The 22,867-nt window shown below is 44.6% G+C and overlaps 1 protein-coding gene across 6 annotated transcripts in view; it reads right to left on the bottom strand.

The window, feature by feature from the left end:
- The window catches only part of LOC122561967 (protein HID1), a 129,065-nt gene that overhangs the window by 68,431 nt on the left and 37,767 nt on the right, over nucleotides 1–22,867 (bottom strand). For 5 of the 6 annotated variants that reach the window (XM_088000407.1, XM_088000408.1, XM_088000409.1 and 2 more), the window contains exons 4-6: nucleotides 13,914–14,030; nucleotides 9,995–10,101; nucleotides 8,507–8,623 (exon numbers count right to left, since the gene is read on the bottom strand). In XM_088000407.1, coding sequence (XP_087856533.1) covers nucleotides 8,507–8,623; nucleotides 9,995–10,101; nucleotides 13,914–14,030 — 341 coding nt within the window. The remainder of the gene's footprint in view (nucleotides 1–8,506; nucleotides 8,624–9,994; nucleotides 10,102–13,913; nucleotides 14,031–22,867) is intronic. The other variant, XM_088000406.1, reaches the window with a different exon arrangement.

Genomic DNA, 22,867 nt, shown 5'->3' with positions numbered 1-22,867 from the left:
GAAAGCTAACCCACCGAGCCTGTACATCTCTGGACACTATCAACAATTTAGTACAGCCAATCCACCCTAACCTGCACAGCTTTGGACAGTGGGAGGAAACCGGAGCACCTGGAGGAAGAACGTGCAAACTCCACACAGACACTGGCCTGAGGGTGGAATTGTACCCAGTCTCTGGCGATCCGAGGCACAATGTCGCCACTTTTCGCAAGATAATATGCAAGGTACTGTGACAAATTCGGTTCTGTTAGAGTCAAAAAGTAACACTATCACAAAGATTCTGTTCAGTAATTCTCGGCCCTCATGACCGTTATGACTCAGACAAGGACAATGGGAGAGATGAGGGTAGCTGCCCTTAATAGTAAGGCAGCATTTGACTAACTGAAGGATCAAGAAGCACTAGCAAATCAGAGGTGGGTAGAAACTCAGGGGGAAAACTCTCCCATGGATTCAGTCAAACACAATACCAGGGACAAGATGGTTCTATTGGATAAACAATAGGTGCAGGAGTAGGCCATTCTGCCCTTCGAGCCTGCACCACCATTCAATATGATCATGGCTGATCATCCTTAATCAGTATCCTGTTCCTGCCTTATCTCCATAACCCTTGATTCCACTATCCTTGAGAGCTCTATCCAACTCTTTCTTAAATGAATCCAGAGACTGGGCATCCACTGCCCTCTGGGGCAGAGCATTCCACACAGCCACCACTCTCTGGGTGAAGAAGTTTCTCCTCATCTCTGTCCTAAATGGTCTACCCCGTATTTTTAAGCTGTGTCCTCACCCATCAGCGGAAACATGTTTCCTGCCTCCAGAGTGTCCAATCCTTTAATAATCTTATATGTCTCAATCAGATCACCTCTCAGTCTTCTAAACACAAGGGTATACAAGCCCAGTCTCTCCAGTCTTTCAGTGTAAGATAGTCCCGCCATTCCAGGAATTGACCTCGTGAACCTACATTGCACTCCCTCAATAGCCAGAATGTCTTTCCTCAAATTTGGAGACCAGAACTGCAACAGTACTCCAGGTGTGGTCTCACCAGGGCCCAGTACAGCTGCAGAAGAATCTCTTTGCTTCTACACTCAATCCCTCTTGTTATGAAGGCCAGCATAATATTAGCCTTCTTCACTACCTGCTGCACCTGCATGCTTACCTTCATTGACTGGTGTACAAGAACACCCAGATCTCTCTGTACTGCCCCTTTACCTAAATTGATTCCATTTAGGTAGTAATCTGCCTTCCTGTTCTTGCCACCAAAGTGGATAACCACACATTTATCCACATTAAACTGCATCTGCCATGCATCTGACCACTCACCTACACGGGTAGTGCCTCCCACCCGCCCTCCTCCTCTAACCTAATAATAACACCTGTTGTGGTAAGTAGGTAAGTGCTGAATTTTGCTTGTTGTATTCTTTAGACCCAGTTTTTTTTTTTTAAATAAAAGTTAGCTTTAGAGGGATGGCAGTGAAGGCAGTGCAATGTTCCTCCTGCAACATGTATGAGGTGAGGGATGCCATCGACGTCCCTGCCGATTACACTTGCAGGAAGTGCACCCATCTCCAGCTCCTCCAAGACCGTGTTAGGGAACTGGAGCTGGAGTTGGATGAACTTCGGATCATTCAGGAGGCAGAGGGGGTCATAGATCAGAGTTATAGGGAAGTAGTAACTCCAAAGATGGCAGATAGATGGGTGACAGTGAGGGGGACTGGGAGGAAGCAGCCAGTGCAGGGACCCCCTGCGGCCGTTCCCCTCAAGAACAAGTATACCGTTTTGGATACTTGTGGGGGGGATGACTTACCAGGGGTAAGTAATGGGGCTCAGGTCTCTGGCACGGAGCCTGTCCCCGTTACTCAGAAGGGAAGGGTGAAGAAGAGCAGAGCAGTAGTAATTGGGGACTCGATAGTTAGGGGCACAGATAGGCGGTTTTGTGGGAACGAGAGAGACTCACGTTTGGTATGTTGCCTCCCAGGTGCAAGGGTACGTGATGTCTCTGATCGTGTTTTCCGGGTCCTGGAGGGGGAGGAGGAGCAGCCCGAAGTCGTGGTCCATATTGGCACCAACGACATAGGTAGGAGGAGTGCCGAGGATGTTAGACAGGCTTTCAGGGAGCTAGGTTGGAAGCTCAGAGTTAGAACGAACAGAGTTGTTGTCTCTGGTTTGTTACCCGTGCCACGTGATCGAGAGTCGAGGAATAGGGAGAGAGAACACTTAAATGCGTGGCTACAGGGATGGTGCAGGAGGGAGGGATTCCGTTTTTTGGATAACTGGGGTTCTTTCTGGGGACGGTGGGACCTCTATAAACAGGATGGTCTACACCTGAACCTGAGGGGCACCAGTATCCTTGGGGGGAGGTTTGCTAGTGCTCTTGGGGGGGGTTTAAACTAACTCTGCAGGGGCATGGGAACCCAGATTGTAGCTTCAGGGTGCAGGGCCTGGAGTGTAGGGAGGTTAGGAACATGGCATCAATTTCCAAGGAGGGTGTCTGTAAACAGGAAAGTGGCTTGAAGTGTGTATACTTCAATGCAAGAAGTATACGAAATAAGGTAGGTGAACTTGCAGCGTGGGTTGGCAACTGGGACTTCGATGTTGTGGCTATTACGGAGACATGGCTAGAACAGGGACAGGATTGGCTGTTGCAGGTTCCTGGATTTAAATGTTTTAGTAGGGTCAGAGGTGGGGGTAAAAGAGGGGGAGGTGTGGCATTGCTTGTCAAAGATAGTATTACAGTGGTGGAAAGGACGATGGATGAGGACTTGCCATCTGAGGTAGTTTGGGCTGAGGTTAGGAATAGGAAAGGTGAGGTCACCCTGTTAGGAGTCTTTTACAGGCCTCCTAATAGTCCTAGAATCATTGAAGAAAGGATAGGGAAGGTGATTCAGGAGATGAGTGACAGTAATAGGGTGGTTGTTATGGGGGACTTTAACTTTCCTGATATTGATTGGGAAAGCTATAGCTCAAGTTCGTTAGATGGGTCAGTGTTTGTTCAATGTGTGCAGGAGAGTTTCCTGACACAATATGTAGACAGGCCTACAAGAGGTGAGGCCATACTGGATTTGGTTCTGGGTAACGAACCAGGCCAGGTGTTAGAATTAGAGGTAGGTGAGCACTTTGGGGATAGTGACCATAATTCGGTGATTTTTACTCTCGTGATGGAGAGGGATAAGTGTGTACTACAGGGCAAGAGTTATAGCTGGGGTCAGGGAAATTATGATGCGGTGAGGCATGACTTGGGATGTGTGGCTTGGAAAAGTAGACTCCAAGGCAATAGTGTAAATGATATGTGGAGCTTGTTCAAGGAGCAACTATTGAGTGTCCTTGATAATTATGTACCTGTCAGGCAGGGAGGAAAGGGTCGTGCGAGGGAGCCGTGGTTTAATAAGGAATTAGAATCCCTTGTTAAATGGAAGAGGGCGGCGTGAGATGAGACGTGAAGGTTCAATTGGGGCGATTGAGAGTTATAGGGTAGCCAGGAAGGACCTGAAGAGAGAGCTAAGAGCAGCAAGGAGGGGACATGAAAGGTCCTTAGTCGGTAGGATTAGGGAAAACCCTAAGGTTTTCTATAGGTATGTTAGGAATAAAAGAATGACTAGGGTAGGAATAGGTCCAGTCAAGGATAGTAGTGGGAAGTTGCGTGTGGAGGCGGAAGAGATTGGGGAGACACTGAATGAATACTTTTCTTCAGTATTTACTCAGGAACAGGGCATTGTTGTCGATGTGAATACTGAGACACAAATAAGTAGAATGGATGGCTTTGAGGTATGTAGAGAAGAGGTGTTGGAAATCCTGGAAAAGGTGAAAATAGATAAGTCCCCTGGGCCTGATGGCATTTATCCTAGGATTCTCTGGGAAGCAAGGGAGGAGATTGCAGAGCCATTGGCCTTGATTTTTATGTCCTCTTTGTCTACTGGAGTAGTGCCAGAAGACTGGAGGATAGCAAATGTGGTTCCCTTGTTCAAAAAGGGGAGTAGGGATAACCCTAGTAACTATAGGCCGGTGAGTCTCACTTCTGTTGTGGGCAAAGTCTTAGAGAGAATTGTAAGGGATAGGATTTATGCACATCTGGATAGGAATAATGTGATCAAGGATAGTCAGCATGGTTTTGTGAAGGGCAGGTCGTGCCTCACAAACCTTATTGAATTCTTTGAAAAGGTGACGAAGGAGGTTGATGAGGGGAAAGCGGTAGATGTGGTATATATGGATTTTAGTAAGGCGTTTGATAAGGTTCCCCATGGTAGGCTACTGCAGAAAATATGGAGATATGGCATTGAGGGTGAGTTGGAGGTTTGGATTAGGAATTGGCTGGATGGAAGAAGACAGAGGGTAGTAGTTGATGGCAAAGTTTCTTCATGGAGTGCCGTCACTAGCGGTGTTCCGCAAGGATCTGTTTTGGGACCATTGCTGTTTGTCATTTTTATAAATGACCTGGAAGAGGGGTTAGAAGGTTGGGTGAGCAAGTTTGCGGATGATACGAAAGTCGGAGGAGTTGTTGACAGTGAGGAAGGATGTGGCAGGTTACAGCAGGATATAGAGAAGCTGCAGAGCTGGGCAGAAAGGTGGCAAATGGAATTCAATGTAGCTAAGTGTGAGGTGATTCACTTTGGGAAGAATAACAAAAAGATGGGGTACGGGGCTAATGGTCGGATACTTGATAGTGTGGATGAGCAGAGGGATCTTGGTGTCCATGTACACAGATCTCTGAAAGTTGCCACCCAGGTAAATAGTGCGGTGAGGAAGGCATATGGCGTACTGGCTTTTATTGGTATAGGAATTGAGTTCCGGAGTCCTGAGGTCATGATGCAGTTGTATAAGACTCTGGTGCGGCCGCATCTGGGATATTGTGTGCAGTTTTGGTCGCCATACTATAGGAAGGATGTGGAGGCACTGGAGCGGGTGCAGAGGAGGTTTACCAGGATGTTGCCTGGTATGGAAGGAAGATCGTATGAGGAAAGACTGAGACACTTGGGGCTGTTTTCATTAGAGAAAAGAAGGTTTAGGGGTGACTTGATTGAGGTGTACAAGATGATTAGGGGGTTAGATAGGGTTGACAGTGTGAACCTTTTCCCGCGTATGGAGTCGGGTATTACAAGGGGGCATAGCTTTAAATTAAGGGGGGGTAGATATAGGACTGAAGTTAGGGGTAGGTTCTTCACTCAGCGAGTCGTAAGTTCATGGAATGCCCTGCCAGTAGCAGTGGTGGACTCTCCCTCTTTATGGGCATTTAAGCGGGCATTGGATAGGTATATGGAGGATAGTGGGTTAGTATAGGTTAGGTGGGCTTGGATCGGCGCAACATCGAGGGCCAAAGGGCCTGTACTGCGCTGTATTCTTCTATGTTCTATGTTCTATGTTAACTTGTCCAGGTCACCCTGTAATCTCCTAACATCCTCATCACATTTCATCCTGCCACCCAGCTTACAATCATCAGCAAATTTGCTAATGTCATTGCTAATACCATCTTCTATATCATTAACATATATTGTAAAAAGCTGCGGTCCCAGCACTGATCCCTGCGGTAGGAGAAAGTGAGGTCTGCAGATGCTGAAGATCAAAGTTGAAACTTTATTGCTGGAACAGCACAGCAGGTCAGGCAGCATCCAGGGAACAGGAGATTCGACGTTTCGGGCACAGGCCCTTCCTGAAGAAGGGCCTGTGCCCGAAACGTCGAATCTCCTGTTCCCTGGATGCTGCCTGACCTGCTGTGCTGTTCCAGCAATAAAGTTTCAACTTTGATCCCTGCGGTACCCCACTGGCCACTGCCTGCCATTCCGAAATGGAGCCGTTTATCACTACTCTTTGTTTCCTATCAGCCAACCAACTTTCAATACCATACACCCTAATTTTGCTCACTAACCTCCTATGTGGGACTTTATCAAAAGCTTTATGAAAGTCCAGGTACACTACATCTACTGGATCTCCCTTGTCCATCTTCAGAGTTACATCCTCAAAATTTCCAGAAGATTAGTCAAGCATGATTTCCCCTTCATAAATTCATGCTGACTCTGACCTATCCTGTTACTACTATCCAGATGTGTCGTAATTTCATTCTTTATAATAGACTCCAGCATCTTTCCCACCACTGAGGTCAGACTAACTGGTCTATAATTTCCTGCTTTCTCTCTCCCACCTTTCTTAAAAAGTGGTACAACATTAGCCACCTTCCAATCCGCAGGAACTGATCCTGAATCTATCGAACTCTGGAAAATAATCACCAACGCATCCACGATTTCTTAAGCCACCTCCTTCAGTACCCTGGGATGTAGACAATCAGGCCCCGGGGACTTATCAACCTTCAGACCTAACAGTCTCTCCAACACCAATTCCTGGCAAATATAAATTCCCTTCAGTTCAGGTCCTTCAGCCACTGTTACCTCAGGGAGATTGCTTGTGTCTTCCCCAGTGAACACAGATCTGAAGTACCAATTCAATTCTTCTGCCATTTCTTTGTTCCCCGTAATATATTCCCCTGGTTCTGTCTTCAAGGGCCCAATTTTTGTCTTAACCATTTTTTTGCCTTTCGCATACCTAAAAAAACTTTTACTGTCCTCCTTTATATTATTGGCCAGTTTACCTTCGTACCTCATTTTTTCTCTGCGTATTTCCTTCTTAGTAATCCTCTGTTGTTCTTTAAAAGCTTCCCAGTCCTCAGTTTTCCCACTTATCTTTGCTATGTTATACTTTTTCTCTTTTAACTTTAATGTTTCTTAACTTCCCTCGTCAGCCACGACCACCCCTGCCTCCTCATAGGATCTTTCTTCCTTTTTGGAATGAACTGATCCTGCAACTTCTGCATTATACACAGAAATATCCGCCATTGTTCCTCCACGGTCATCCCTGCTAAGGTATTGCACCATTGAACTTTGGCCAGCACCTCCCTCATAGCTCCATAGTTCCCTTTATTCAACAGAAATATTGTCACTTCCGATTGTACCCTCTCCCTCTCAAATTGCAGATTGAAGCTTATTGTATTATGGTCACTACTTCCCAATGGCTCCTTCACTTCGAGGTCCCTGACCAATTCTGGTTCATTGCACAATACCAGATCCAGAATTGCCTTCTCCCTGGTCGGCTCCAGCACCAGCTGTTCTAAGAATCCATCTCTGAGGCACTCCACAAAGTCTCTTTCTTGTGGCCCAATACCATCCTGATTCTCCCAGTCTACCTGCATGTTGAAATCCCCCATAACAACTGTAGTAACATCTTTGCGACAGGCCAATTTCAGCTCCTGATTCAACTTACATCCGACATCCAGACTACTGTTTGGGGGCCTGTAGATAACTCCCAAGAGGGTCTTTTTACCCTTAGAATTTCTCAGCTCTATCCATACTGACTCTACATCCCCTGACTCTAGGTTCCCCCGCGCAAGGGACTGAATATCCTCCCTTACCAACAAGGCCACCCCACCCCCTCTGCCCGTCAGTCTGTCCTTACGATAGCACGTGTAGCCTTGAATATTCATTTCCCAGGCCCTGTCCACTTGAAGCCACATCTCAGTTATCCCCACAATATCGTATCTGCCAATTTCCAAAAGAGCCTCAAGCTCATCCATCTTATTTCTAATGCTTTGTGCATTCATGTATAGCATTTTTAATTTATTACTGCCCTCACCCTTCCCATCAACTCCTATTTCACTCAACCTTACAGGATGTTAATCATTACAACAGCAGGATAGCACTGCACGAAGAGTCCTTGGTGCAGCCACACTTTATTTATTCACAAGGTGTGGACGTCAAAACTAGGCCAACGCTTGATCTAGTATGGTGTAACTTTTTTCTGTAATCTGTTTATCGGACTGTAATGCTTATCCTTTTAACTATGCCTTATTTCTAACTTATTCTATGAATCACTGTTAGGTAAAGCAACTTTTCCTTTTTCTTCCACTTTTTGTATCTAAGATTTGTACCTATGTACTTTGTATCTAAGATGGCGCCACGGGAGGCAACATTATAAACTTTTCACTGTACTCACGGACTTCTGTACTTGAGGACATGTGAGAATAAAACCTATTGCCCATCCCTAAATCCCCTCAAGCTGGTGGGAGTAAACTCCTTGGAATGCCGCACTCCCTGAAAGTACAAACATGCCTCTGGTTTAATGTCTCGTCGAACTGATGGCACCTTCAACAGTGCACCTCCAACTCTGTCATTACAGCATCGGTGTGTCTGCCGGGGTGATGCACCTAAATCTTATGAAGGTAAGCGAGCCATGGCAAACTTCTCAAAACCTCCAAATGGAGTAGACTCTCAGTGGGTATCACCACCTAATCTGGGCTGTAACTGGGGGGCCTTTATCCAGCTCAGCACACTCACTCCTGAACAATCAGATCTGAAATCCCTCTCCCTACCAATCTGAAAAATATGGATGGGAACGTGATCAGAGAAGGCTTCAAGAAAGGGGTCGTGGGAGAGGGGGGTGGGAGAGTACCTCAATAAAGACACTCACAGCAGCCAGAAATGTCACAGCAGCCCCACAGCACTTTGGATAGCTCCTTCTCCTACCTGGTCCTCACCTGTTCTCTGTCGAGCAGAAGAACTGGACCCAGGGGTTGAGAATGTTTCCCTCGGTGGTGGGTGGGAGATACACAGCCTCGGAGAAACAAGTCAGCAGCAGCTTCAGAAGCTCTGTCCTGTGGGAACAAGAGACAGGCGCGGTGAAGGAGGGATAGGGGTATCAAGTTTTAATACCTCAATCACCCAACTCACCCCACCAGTGTTCACCATGACCCTTCCAGAGAATTAGAGCACAATAACAGCCCTTCAGCTCACAGGTCTGGGCTGGTGCCTAAACCCCAGAACTCCCATTTTAATCACCTCTTCCCACCCTGTCCTGTATTAATCCACTCAATTCTCCCTCTTGTCAGCACAGGCCTCCCATTCTGTGTATATACGCTGCCTCAATCGGCTACTGCGACAGCAAGGACCATATTCAGATCAGTCCTCAATTCTGTATTTGATCTAACTTATATTCATGCCTCTTATTCTGAACTCTACTAATGGAAACAGCATCTCCACATTGAACTACTTCGTCATAAAGACTCTAAATAGGAAACACCATGCCTTTCCCTTTCCCAAAGGAAAAGAGCCTTCTCAATCTTTCCCATCCTCTCAAAAACTTGAAAACCACTCTCTCCAGTGTTTAATGGGCTTTTGCAGAGGAGACCAGAACAGCGATGCCTGCGGATATGTTTTGTTTTATAATGAATCTTTCAGATTGCAGTAATCCAGAGAATGTGATATCAAATCCCACCACAGGGGTTTCAAATTTTAAAACCAATTTTGTTTTTAAATTTCTTCATGGGACCTGGGTGTTACTGACAAGGCCAGTATGCATTGCCATCCCTGGAGGTGGTGATGGTGAGTTGCCTCCTTGAACCACTGCAGTCCACATGGACCAATGCTATTCGGGGAAAAAATTCCAGTGACATTTAAGGAAAGACATCAGAGTTCCAAGACAGGATGGTCAGCAACTTGGAGAGGAATTTGCAGGTAGCATTCCCAACAATCTGCTTTCCTTGTCCTTCTAGATAGGTAGAGGTCACTGACTTGGAAGGTGCTGTCTAAGGAGCCTTGATGAGTTACTGCAGTGCATCTTGTAGATGGTACACCTTGCTGCTACTGAGCATCGGAGGTGGAAGAAATGAAAGTTGAAGGCAGTGGATGGAGTTCCAATCAAACGGGCTGTTTTGTTCTGGATGGAGTTGAGTTTCTCGAGTGTTACTGGCATCGCACCCATTTGGAGAAGTGGAGAGTATTGTGCCTTTAAGATGGAGGAGAGGCTTTGGAGACTCAAGAGGTGAATTGCTCAAACCCCAAATTAGCTAGCAGAACAAGAATTTAGATTTGTGCCTACATTTTATTTCATCTCGAGTTACCCGCCCCTCCAGTCAAATCCAGTCACGGCCCACTCAGAGCACTGCCTGCAGGAGATTCCAAGGCCAAGTGAATGATGGGCCACAGTCAAATCATACCCACACCTTTACATGGAGCTGGGTCCTCACCTGTTTAGGTCGTGGATGTAGCTGTGAGGTGGAGAATGGGCAAATCCTACCCCAGCCTCCCAGATGTACTCACAGCTGTCGATACAGTGCAGATCCTCAGCAGTTTCCTGATGGGGATAAGTAAAACCAGTAAGTGAGCAGGGACATCCTGTACCATCCAGCACACTACACTCTCCTTCTGTCCACCATCGTCAACCAGAAATGTATTGGGTTTAGCAGGCAGTGGGGTATAATATATCACGAATGGGGCCTTTAATCACACCAAGCACTCACTGCCAGCATCAATTATCAATTGCAGAGGGTTAGATACAGACAGATCTTCTTTCACACACCAAACACACTCAGGACAGATACAGCTCGAGATTAGATACTGAGTGAAGCTACCTCTACACTGTCCCCATCAAAGACATTTGGTGTCAGGACTCGCTGGTGATAGTAAAACAGTTCACTATTCAGAGGGCGTGGTTGTGTCTGCTGGGAGAACTGAGTTCCTCCCAGTGGGCAAGTGGCCTGCTTCCTTCGATGGGCTGAAAATGGTGATAAGTTAGTGGCCAGCAGGCATGAGTGGATCATTCCACCAAAAGTCAGCACATTGGTGGAAGGAGGAACAAGCAGTCTGTCACAACACTGACTCTCAAAGCACAACAAAAGGCAGCCTTTCCAGCCACCCACCACTCTCATTCACAGTTGAACCTCAAAAAAAAGGATGCTGGCAAATATCATTAGAAGCTGAGATCATACAGGTAATGGATGGCATGAAAATGGATAGGCAGAATGTGCTGGAAAGGCTGCTCTGTTTAGGGTGGGTGCTCGCAGTTTGCTGAAGGAGATGGAGGTAGTGGAAAGGCTTGTTATAATCTTCTTAATCTTCACAAGATACAGGGGAGGTACCAAAGAATTGGAAATTGGCAAATGTGATACTTGAATTCATGAAAGGGATGCAAGATCTTACCGAGTAACCATAGGTCAATCAGTTTACATCAGTGGTGGGTAAGGTTTAAGGGGCAATCATCTTTGAGAAAAAAATATAAGAAATGTCTTGAGAAGTCTGAGTTAATTTAGGAGAGCCAGCACAAATTTGTAAATGCAGATCTTGTGTGATTAATCAAATTGAAATGCCTAATGAAACAGAGAATGTGGATGAAGGGCATGTGGTGATTGTTGTCAGTTTGGCTTTTAAGGAAACGTTTGACAATATTCCACAGAAGAGGATGGTTCACAAAACTGAAGCTCAAGGAATAGGGGGTTCAGTGTCCAATGTAATAAAGTATTGGTTTGCAGGGAGGTGTATGGTACTACAGAATACTGGATGGTGGGGCTCTAAAACGGTCAGTGCTTCTTTGATATCAATAAATGACTTGGGTATTGGAATATTAAACAAAATTTCAATGTCTCAATTTCAAATTCAGAAATGAGGACAATTTTAACTGACTGTAACAGGACACGACAGGCCTGGAGAATGGATAGGCAGGTGGCAGATTGAATTGAATACACAGAAATGCAGGCTGATGCATCATGGAGAGGGGATTGGGTCAGGCAGCAAGTAGGAAGGACAGACAGATCTGAGTGGTCATGAGCATCCATTTTCGAAAGTGAGAGGACACCCTGAGAAATTGGTTAGCAAACTGTGTGAAATCTTGGGCTTCATTATCGGAGGTATATTGGGTACATGGGAACATCAGAGAAGTGGCCATTCAGGCCTACGAGCTTGCTCTGTCATTCTAGATAGTAAATCATCTACCTCAATCCTATATTGCCAGACCGTCTCCATATCCCTTGATGGTATTCATCACCAGAAATCTTTCACTCTCCATGCAAAAGTAAGGAAGTTATGTTGAATTTTTATACAGTTCTGGTTAGGCCAAAACCACACGAGTTGCCACAATTTAGGACGATCCTTGAAAGGGTGGAGAGGATTTACAAGAATGGTTCTAGGGATGGGTTGTTCTCCTTGGAGTCAAAAAGTGAGATGCTGGAAAAGCACAGCCGGTCAGGCAGCATCCGAGGAGCAGGAGAGTCGATGTTTTGAGCATAAGCTCTTCAGTAGTCCTCACTTTCTTCTCCTTGTTCTCCTTGGAGCAAAGGAATCGAGTGGAGAGTTGATCGACTGATACAAGTTTAGGACAGATTTAAGTAAAGGAAAACTGTTTCCATTTGTTCACACAAATGTGAAGTTTTGGGCGAGAGAAATAGGAGATGTGATGAAGAATGTTTTCTTTAAAGAGTGCACGTGGTAATGACCTGTAACACACTACTTACGAGTCAATGGAAGTGAAGACTATTAATGATCGAGAACCATGCTGGAAATCAGAAACAGAAACAAATATAGAAATTGCTGGAAAGACTTCAATTGTGGGTAAAGCGGTGGCAAAAGTTACATTAGATAGGATTTATAATCATCTCAATAGGAATAAGTTGATTAGGGATAGTCAACACGGTTTTGTGAAGGGTAGGTTGTACCTCACAAACTTTATTGAGATCTTTGTGAAGGTGACCAAACAGGTGGATGAGGGTAAGCTGTTGATGTGGTGTTTATGGACTTCTGTAAGGCATTTGATACGATTTCCCCATGGGTAGGCTACTGCGGAAAATACGAAGGCATGGGATTGAGGGTGATTTTGCAGTTTGGATCAGAAATTGGCTAGCTGAAAAGAGACAGAGAGTGGTGGTTGATGGGAAATGTTCATCCTGGAGTTCAGTTACGAGTGGTGTACCGCAAGGATCTGTTTTGGGGCCATTGCTGTTTGTAATTTTTATAAATGAACTGGATGAGGGCATAGTAAATTTGCAGATGACACTAAGGTCAGTAGAGCTGTGGATAGTGACGAAGGATGTTGTAGTTTACAGAGGGACATAGATAAGCTGCAGAGCTAGGTGGAAAGGTGGCCAATGGAGTTTAATGCGGAAAAGTGAGAGGTGATTCACTTTGGAAGGAGCAACAGATATGCAGACTACTGGACGAATGGTAAGATTCTTGGTAGCGTAGATGAGCAGAGAGACCTCAGTGTCCATGGACATAGTTCCCTCAAAGTTGCCACCCAGGTTAATAGGGTTGATATGAAGGCAAACAGTGTGTTAGCTTTTATTGGTAGAGAGACTGAGTTGCAGAACCATGAGGTCATGCTGCAGCTGTACAAACTCTGTGCGGCCGCACTTGGAGCATTGCGTACAGTTCTGGTCACGGCATTACAGGAAGGATGTGGAAGCTTTGGAAAGGGTTCAGAGGAGGTTTACTAGGATGTTGCCTGGTATGGAGGGAAGGTCTTATGAGGAAAGGCTGGGGACTTGAGGCTATTTCCATTGGAGTGAAAGTGGTTGAAAGGTGACTTAATTGAGACATTTAAGATAATCAGACAGTTAGATAGGTGGACAGTGAGAACCTTTTTCCTCAGATGGTGATAGCTAGCACGAGGGGCCATATCTCCAAATTGAGGGGTCATAGATATAGGACAGATGTCAGAGGTAGTTTCTTTACTTGGAGAGTAATAGGAGCGTGGAATGGACTGCCTGCAATTGTAATAGACTCGCCAACTTTACAGGTCATTCAAATGGTCATTGGATAGGCATATGGATGAGAATGGAACAGTGTAGGTTAGATGGGCTTCAGATTGGTTTTACAGGACGGCACAACATCGAGGGCTGAAGGGCCTGTACTGTGCTGTAATGTTCTATGTTCTAACTCCACAGGTCTGGCAACATTTGCGGAAAGAAATCAGCGTTGATGCTTCAGGTCCAGTGACGCTTCTTCAGAAACGTTAACTCTGATATCTCTCCACAGGTGCTGCCAGACCTGCTGAGCTTTTCCAGCAGTTTCTGAGATGAAGAAAGTGCCATTCTCCAATATTAACATCCTTCACTTTGACAAACACAAAATTAACTCCAATAATGAAGTGGCGGGAAGCTGCTGAGTGTGTCTTACCGGCCCAGACTTCCTGTGACTCTGGACGGTGAAGTCTGGGCAGAAGAGAAGGTCAGCGATGGCCAGTAAGAGGGATTCAGCGAGAGGCCGGGCATTCTCATCATCCCCTTCGTCAACCTGTATACAGAGAGATCAGATAAACCTCAATTACAGACTGCAACACAAGTTATTCCCCATTGCCTTCATGGGCATGATAACAAACTTCCCATCAACCCACTCCAACCAAGGACAAGCACCAGCACCATCCATGGCAAGTTGGTGCACATCTATTTGGCTCCTAAATATAGCAATGATGATTACACCTCGAGACATGCATTATTGACTGGAAGTGTTCTGTGATGCCCTCGCTTTGTAAATTCAGGTTTTCCTTTCTCTTTCTTCTGATACCACAAACTAAATATTCTCTGAGGCTGTGGAAACTCAACCATTGATCATGTTCAGGACATTCATTGAGAGAGTACTACTGGCTACTTCTTAAACAGTCCTTCAGGGTTGAGGATGACTCTCTTCCATGCAGGATATGGGGGTAGCACAGGAAAGTGGCACAATCAGCACCCATCAGCGAATTGAATGTTGGAGCAGGCTTGATGGGCTGAATGGCCCAATTCCTTTGTACTAAGATAGCTGGACTTGGCCAAGATCCTAGTTACCGCCGAACCTTTGGTGTTAAAGCTCCCCCGCCTCTCAGAGAACTTGTCCCCACTGAAGGCCATCTATATAACCCTGAGATCACCACTTCCCGAATCCTGCCAACAAGCTGGTCCGGCTTCCTCCACCTCCGACATGGAGTGGAAATCGCTGTGTCCAGAGGGCCATTTCCAAGTAATTAGAGGATGGTAGGCAGACTGTTTCTCGTTGTATTAAGGAGAATGATTTGCAGACAGCCTTGATAGGCTGAGGAGGTTAACCCTCAGATGGAGCTCATTGGATTGTTGGACATTCCCAGTCACCAAATGGTCCACACCAAAAAAACTGCATTTCAAAAAAGCATTCAAGCAAAATATTGCAGCTGTTGTTAAATCTGAAATAAAACTGGAAATACCCAGCAGGTCAGTAGCAACTGTCGACAGAAAAACAGACAAAGGACACAGCACAGTACAGGCCCTTCAGCCCTCGATGTTGTGCTGACCTTTTATCCTACTCTAAGATCAGACTAACTTCATTTTATTATCATCCATGTGCCTATCCAAGAGTTGCTTAAATGTCCCTAATACATCTGACTCTACTACCACCACTGGCAATGCATTCCATGCACCCAGCACTCTCTGTGTAAAGAACCTACCTTTGACATCTCCCCTAAATCTTCCTCCAATCACCTTAAAATTATGCCCCCTCATGATTGACATTTCCACCCTGGGAAAATCTCTCTGCCTATCTACTCTCATCATCTTGTACACCTCTCTCAAGTCACCTCCTATCCTCTTCGCTCCAATGAGAAAAGCCTTTCTTCATAAGACATGTCCTCCAGTCCAGGCAGCATCCTGGTAAATCTCCTCTGCACCCTCTCTAAAACTTCCACATCCTTCCTATAATGAGGCGACCAGAACTGAACACAATATTCCAAATGTGGTCTAATCAGGGCTCGACAGAACTGCAGCATAATCTCATTGTTCTTAAACTTAATCCCCCTGCTAATTAAAGCCAACACACCATATGCCTTCTTAACAATCCTATCGACGTGGGTAGCAACTTTGAGAGATCTATGGACATGGACCCTAAGATCCCTCTGTTCCTCTACACTACCAACAATCCTGCCTTGTACCCTGTATTCTGCATTCAAATTCTACCTTCCAAAGTGAATCACTTCACACGTTTCCAGGTTGAACTCCATCTGTCACCTATCAGCCCAGTTCTGCATCTTGTCAATGTCCCACTGCAACCTACAACAGCCCTCCACACTATCCACAACTCCATCAACCTTCGTGTCATCTGCAAACTTACTAACCCACCCTTCCACTTCCTCATCCAAGTCATTTACAAAAATCACAAACAGCAGAGGTCCCACAACAGATCCTTGCAGTACACCACTGGTCACAGAGCTCCAGGCTGAATACTTTCCATCAACTACCACCCTCTGTCTTCTATGGACCAGCCAATTCTGTATCCAGACAGCCAGATTTCCCTGTATCCCATGCCTCCTTACTTTTTGGGTAACCTTATCAAATGCTTTGCTAAAATCCATGTACACCATATCCACCGCTCGACCTTCATCAACATATGTTTTGTCACATCCTCAAAGAATTCAATAAGGTTTGTGAGGCATGACCTGCCCCTCACAAAGCCATGCAGACTATGTTTTCCAAGGAATCATAAATCCTGTCTCTCAGAATCCCCTCCAATAATTTGCCCACCACCGACGTACAACTGACTGACCTGGGATTCCCAGAGTTATCCCTATTTCCTTTTTTGAACAAGGGAATAACATTTTCCACCCTCACATCATCTGGCACTACTCCAGTGGGTAGCAAAGATCATCGCCAAAGGCACAGCAATCTCTTCCCTCGCTTCCTGTATCAACGTAGGATATATCCTGGCTGGCCCAGGGGATTTATCTAGCCTTATGTCTTTCAAAATTTTCAGCACTTTCATCTTCTTAACATCATTCCTGAAGAAGGGCCTGTGCCCGAAATGTCGAATCTCCTGTTCCCTGGATGCTGCCTGACCTGCTGTGCTGTTCCAGCAATAAAGTTTCAACTTTGATCTCCAGCATCTGCAGACCTCACTTTCTCCTCTTCTTAACATCAACCCTGTTTGAGCATATCAGCCTGTTTCATGCTGTCCTCAGAAGCGTCAAGGTCCCTCTCAGTCGTAAATACTGAAGTAAAGTGATCATTAAGGACCTCCCCCACGTACTCCGACTCCAGGTGCAAGCTCCCTCCACTATCCCTGATCAGCCCTACCCCCACTCTGCCATCCTCTTGTTCCTTACTTCAGTGTAGAATGTCTTGGGGTTTTCCTTAATCCTACACACTAAAGCTTTTTCATGCCCCTTCTATCTCTTCTAAGACTATTCTTCAGTTCCTTCCTGGCTACCTTGTAAACCCTCTAGAGCCCTGTCTGATCCTTGCCACCTCAATGTTTATGTAAGCTTCCTTCCTCCTCTTGACATTAAACATGAAACTTCTCTTTCCATAGATGCAGCAAGACCTGCTGAGTATCTCCAACATCTTGTTTTTATTTCAACAAGTATATCACCAGCTGCAGAGCACGGAACGATCCAGTGATTAACGGAAAGCACATCTACATTCATTCCTGGGATGTGGGTGGTGTGGACAAGTCAGGATTTAATGCCCATCCCTAATTGTTCAGAGGCTAATTGAGAGTTAGCCACATTGCTGTGGGTCTGGAGTTACATGTCAGCCAGACCAGGTAAGGATGACAGATGTTCTTCCCCAAAGGACATTGGGAAAACAGATGGGTTTTTATAACAATCCGCAGTGATTACGTGGTTGCCATTGGCTCAGTTTATTACTGAATTCAAATCACACTATCTCCCATGTCCCCAGAACATTAATCTGGGGTTCTGCATTAGCAGTCCAATGAAGTTACCATTATGCCATTGGCTCCTCACCTTTCTTTTCCAATTCAATTAGGGGGGGGTAGGGAACTACAATATCGATGTATTGCAAATACACATTAATATTTAAAAACTATGAGAAAAACTGACAGAAGTTGAACTGTGTCAACATTTTCCAGCATTGATAAGGCTTATTTTTGGAAACAAAGTCAAAGTTTTAATGCGTGCTGTAAGCCAGATGTTGTTTACAGAAAATCAATTTAATTTGGAGAAAAGGCCAGCAAAGCTTTCAAAAAAATAAGAAATGAGGTTTATGATGCTTTGTTACTAAAAAAATGGTTTTTGAAAAGACTATCAGGAACTATGCAAATAGTTGCCTCAAAACTATTTCTGGACTTGGTTTTTTGTTACAGATCTGAGTAATCAATAAGGATACCGCAAAGGTCTCTCCTTCCCTCAGTAGAAGTACCTGGGAACCTGAGAAAGGTTTCAAATACCAGTATTGCTGACTACCTAATAAACCTCAAAAACCTGAGCCATTCCAAAGTCTTGCATCAATCTCGATTTGAATCCAAAATGAAAATCTAAGGCTATCAGCAATTCAACTTTGTCCGGGTGGGTTGTGGGAAGTCATCACATTCTATCTTTTTTTTCTTCAGACCCTTGGCTGACAGGGATGCTTTTCATCCTTTTTGCCTTTAAAAAAATAATCATCTCAGCAGAGACCGTTGTCTTTTTACATTGTGAGAATTTCCTTAATGAGTTACAGTTCTATTTCCAGATTACAGTTTGGGTGTCTTCTGTTTAAAGAATAAGTTTTGCTTATAATAAACTATTTTAAGTTAATTGAAGAAGCTTGGCAAAAAACTCTTTCATTCTGAAAAGTAACACGAGAGGGAATCAATTAGACAATTCAGTGATGAAAGGTCACTGAATCCGAAACACTAACTCTGCTTTCTCTCCACAGATGCTCAGTTTTCTCAGCAATTTCTGATATTGGCTTCCGATTTCCAGCAGTACTTCAGCTTTTTTTTTGTGTTTCAAATTATATCTTGGTGGGACTGATGGAGTTGAGTACCAGCCCATTCCTCCTATTAGAGCTATAACACAGGTTTATCTGCAACTCACAATCCAAGACAGAAAGCAGAACCTCTGTAATCACTGAAAGCCAGCTCAACCCAACACCTTGTCTGAGGTTCTGAGCTCCATGTCTCCACACTCTTCAAACACAGTCTGAAGCATTGCTGACAGTTTTTCGTAACCACCTAACTAAAAAGATTTGCAATAAATCCTTTGAAAGTTCAGAAACTTTGAACTCTTTTGAGAAGGATCTTTTTGGCCTAAAACTGAAACTATGCAAGTGAAAGCATTTGGAATTACTCTTGATACGAATTGCAGGCCAGGACAATGGCAGTCTAAGTGTTCAGACACATTCCAGCTGCGTTTTCAAACTATACAGGATGTGTGCTTTTTGGGATTGGGATTTTACCTTGGTTAATGGATAACTTCAAATGGCTTTGTGCCCACACGCAATTAGGAGCAATAACATTGAAAATATGATGGTATTGTGACTGATAAGACTTGTTATCTCCAATGCTAGCTGCCCGGAACTCTGTGTAACAGGCAGTAGGCTCTTCAGTAGCTGGCTGCCTGAATATCGTGGGTCATTCTCTGCTGTGACTTTCTCATCAGTTCAAAATCAACCATAGGCAAACTAAATCTGTGAAAATATTCTGAAGTAACCAGCACTTAAGGCTACTGAGCACTGTAGGATCTCCTACATGAAATTTCAAGGTATTGTGGTATTTTGCAATAAGACAAGATGCTCCTAGGTAGCAGCAAACATACCATGACTGAATTTTACATTCAGTATTAGATTAGATTAGATTCCCTACAGTGTGGAAACAGGCCCTTCTGCCCAACCAGTCCACACCAACCCTCCAAAGAGTAACCCACACAGACGCATTTCCCTCTGACTAATGCACCTTACGCTATGAGCAATTTAGCATGGCCAATTCACCTGACCCGCACATCTTTGAACTGTGGGAGGAAACCAGAGCACCCGGAGGGAACCCACACAGACATGGGGAGAATGTGCAAACTCCACACAGACAGTCACCCGAGGCTGGAATCGAACCTGGGACCCAGGTGTTGTGAGGCAGCAGTGGTAACCACTGAGCCATGAAGGAGTGAGGAACGGGTCCAAGATAATATTCTAAATTTAAATAATGGCAAATATGAGGTCATAAAAAGACATCTGGCTGAAGTGAATTTGCTAAAGATAAGTTGATAGAGATACAGTGGCATACATTTAAGGGGATTTTTCAGAATACGTAGAATAGACATGCTCCAATAACTAAGAAAGAAATAAGGCATAGACCCACCATTAGTGATTACTTGGAAAGTGAAAGAGAGCATGAAATGAAAAGAGAAAGATACAATGTTGTAAAGGCAGGTGGAGGGTCAGAAGATTGGTCAGAATACAAAAAAAAGCAGCAAAATCAATCCAAGACTGAACAAAGAGAAAATAAATCGAGTAAGAGTGCAAGCTAGCCATAAATATATAAACAGAGAGTAAGAGCTTCTCTAAATATTTCAAGAAAAGTTAATAAAGTGAGTGTTGAACCTTTCAGGAAAGTAAGGAAATGGCACATGAAATTAATAAAAGTATTCACGATTCACATCAGTCTTCACGACAGAGAATATACATAACATCTCAGTAGAAATGATAAATCAGGAAATGACAGGCAAAGAGAAACTCTGGAAAGTCACAATCACCCAGCAATGGTACTAAGTAAATTGCTGCAGCTGTGGGCTGACACGTGCTCAGGTTTTGATAAGGCCTGCATCCTCAGGTCGAGTGAGTCGTGTCTATCAAAACCAATGACAATTAATGCATTGGTTTTAATTTTGCAAACATTGTCTGATTCAGGGAAGGTCCCATCACAATGCAAATGAACAAACGTGACTTCTTCATTCAAAAAGGGAGAGGCAGAAAACAGAAAACTGAGGCTAGTTTAACATCTGTCATAGGGGAAAATGGTTGAAGCTATTATTAAAGAGGGTATAGGAGGACACTTGGAGAGTTCAAGATAATCAGGAACAGTCAACACGGTTTTGTGGAGGTGAGATGATCATCCTTGAGTTCTGAGGAGGTAACACAAGTTGGGGATGAATGGAACCAGTGGATCATCTGTACTTAGATTTCAAGAAGGCAGTTGATAAAAGCCACATCAAATATTCTTGTGAAAGGACAAAGGCTCATGGTCATCGGTGCATCCCTCTCTCATTCCCAACTGGAAATATTTATCAATTAACTTCCACCCAGCCCACACCTTGACTTCTCCCTTCGACGCCTTGATATCTTTGGTTCCATTTCTGGGGATCGGATGGCCACCTATATCCGCTACAAACCCATAGACTTCCACAGTTATCTTGACTATACATCTTCACACCTCGCATCCTGTAAGGATTCCATTCCATTCTCCCAGTTTCTCCATCTCTGTTGCATCTGTTCTGATGATGCCACCTTCTGCAGGGAGGCCACAGAAACATCCACCTATTTTTCTCAACTGAGGATTGCCTGCTATCACGGTTGACAGGTCTCTCAGCCATACTTGACCTATTTCCTGCACTTCTGCCCACACCCATTCCGTTCTCTCCCACAGCAATGATAGGGTCCCCCGATCCTCACTTCCATCCCACCAGACTCCGCATCCAAAAGTTTATAGGCTGCCATTTTATCCCCTCCAATGAGATGCTACAACCAGACACCTATCCCCTTCCTCTCCTTTGTCAACACTGTGCAGGGACTATTTCCTCCAGGACATGCTGGGTCCATTCCTCCTCCACTCCCAGCACCTCCCCACATCCGCATGGCACCTTGACCTGTAACCACCCACCCATTCACCTCCTCCCTCCTCAGTCTCCAAGGCTGCAGACAGGCCTTCTAGGTGAAGGAGTGATTTACCTGTACTTCTTTCAATTAATCTACATTTGCTGCTCACAATGTGATCTCTTCCACAGTGGGGAGATGAAACGCAGACTTGGTGAGCGCTCTGCGGTATACCTATGTTGTGCCCAATTTTTTAAAAAACCCAAGCTTCCAGGCGCCTGTCACTTTGAAACACCCACATGTTCCCACACCAACATTTCTGTCACAGACCTGCTGCAGCAAGCCTAAGCACAAGATCAACACTTCATTTCCCATTTGGGGACCCTGCAGCTTCTACCATTCAACATGGAGTTCAATAACTCTACAGCCTGATTACATTCACCATGTCTTTTTTTTTAAACTAACCCCACACCCAGTCCTGTTGTGACATGGGTTAATTTTAGCACAGCCAACCCATTCTCACCCACTGAGGCCAATTACCACAATGCATGGACTGCTTTCAGCACAGACGACCCATTCCCTGCTAACTTCAGCTGTCATTAAGAAACATACAGTTCTGCTGCTGAGTCAATGGACTCAAAACATTAACTCTGCTTTTTTCCCACAGATGCTGCCAGACCTACTGAGTTCCGCCAGCAATTACTGGTTTTGTTCCAAAGCGAATAAATTATGCTAAACTTGTTGCAAAGCTTGATTAGACTTTGGAGTACGCTGGCCAGTTCTGATCGCTATGTGACAGAAAAAACAAGGAGGCACTGGAGAGAGTACAAGAGACTAAAACCGAGAGGTTGGGTCTCATTTCTCGTGAAAGGGAAGAGTCATCTAACAGAGGTCTTTAAAGTTATGAAGACATTTGATCAGATAAATAAAATCATTCCACTTGTTACAAAGTTCAAAACAGGCACTAATGAATCCAACATAGAATTCAGGAGAATTCACAGGGTGGTGAGAATTTGGAACTTTCTCCCACATGAAGACATTAAGGCAAATAGTTGAGATGCATTTAAAAGAAAGCAAGGGCACAGACAGTCCTACTGAGGGCTTCAGATTAAATAGGTTAGGGGGAAGCCCTTGTCAAGTGTAAAACACTAGCGTAGATCCAGTTGAACTGAATGCCCGAGTCTTATTGAATTCGATGTATATATTTGGTGTATCTTATTGAGATTGGTGCCACTGAGATAAGAGACATCATGCTTCGAATGACTATCCAGAATCTCAATAGGGGTTCTTGTGACACTGTGGCAATGTCCCAACTTTGGAGTCAGTGCTCTGTCACAGCATATCTGAATGGTTTGATTTAAAATATTTCCGTGGTATGATCGGGTCATGCTGTAAATAGCCCACTGATGGTTTTTGCTGAGGTTTCCACAATGGCTATATCAAGTATGTTAGTCTAGGCAGCTTATTACAACAGGGGGGTCTGCTGTTTCTTCACAAGCTGCTGATCAGATTCTGAAACACAAAGATTATAGAATGTTGAAAGATTATAGATGTTTACTGTTCCAAGAACAGTGAGGGGATACAAGCACATTTGTCAGAGAA

The sequence above is a fragment of the Chiloscyllium plagiosum genome, unplaced genomic scaffold (genome assembly GCF_037043375.1).
Source record: "Chiloscyllium plagiosum isolate Xiang-an unplaced genomic scaffold, Cpla_swu_hap1 HiC_scaffold_25, whole genome shotgun sequence".
In the NCBI taxonomy this organism is placed as follows: Eukaryota; Metazoa; Chordata; class Chondrichthyes; order Orectolobiformes; family Hemiscylliidae; genus Chiloscyllium; species Chiloscyllium plagiosum.
Note: the sequence above shows the minus strand (reverse complement) of the source record. Positions and strands in the feature narration are given on the sequence as shown.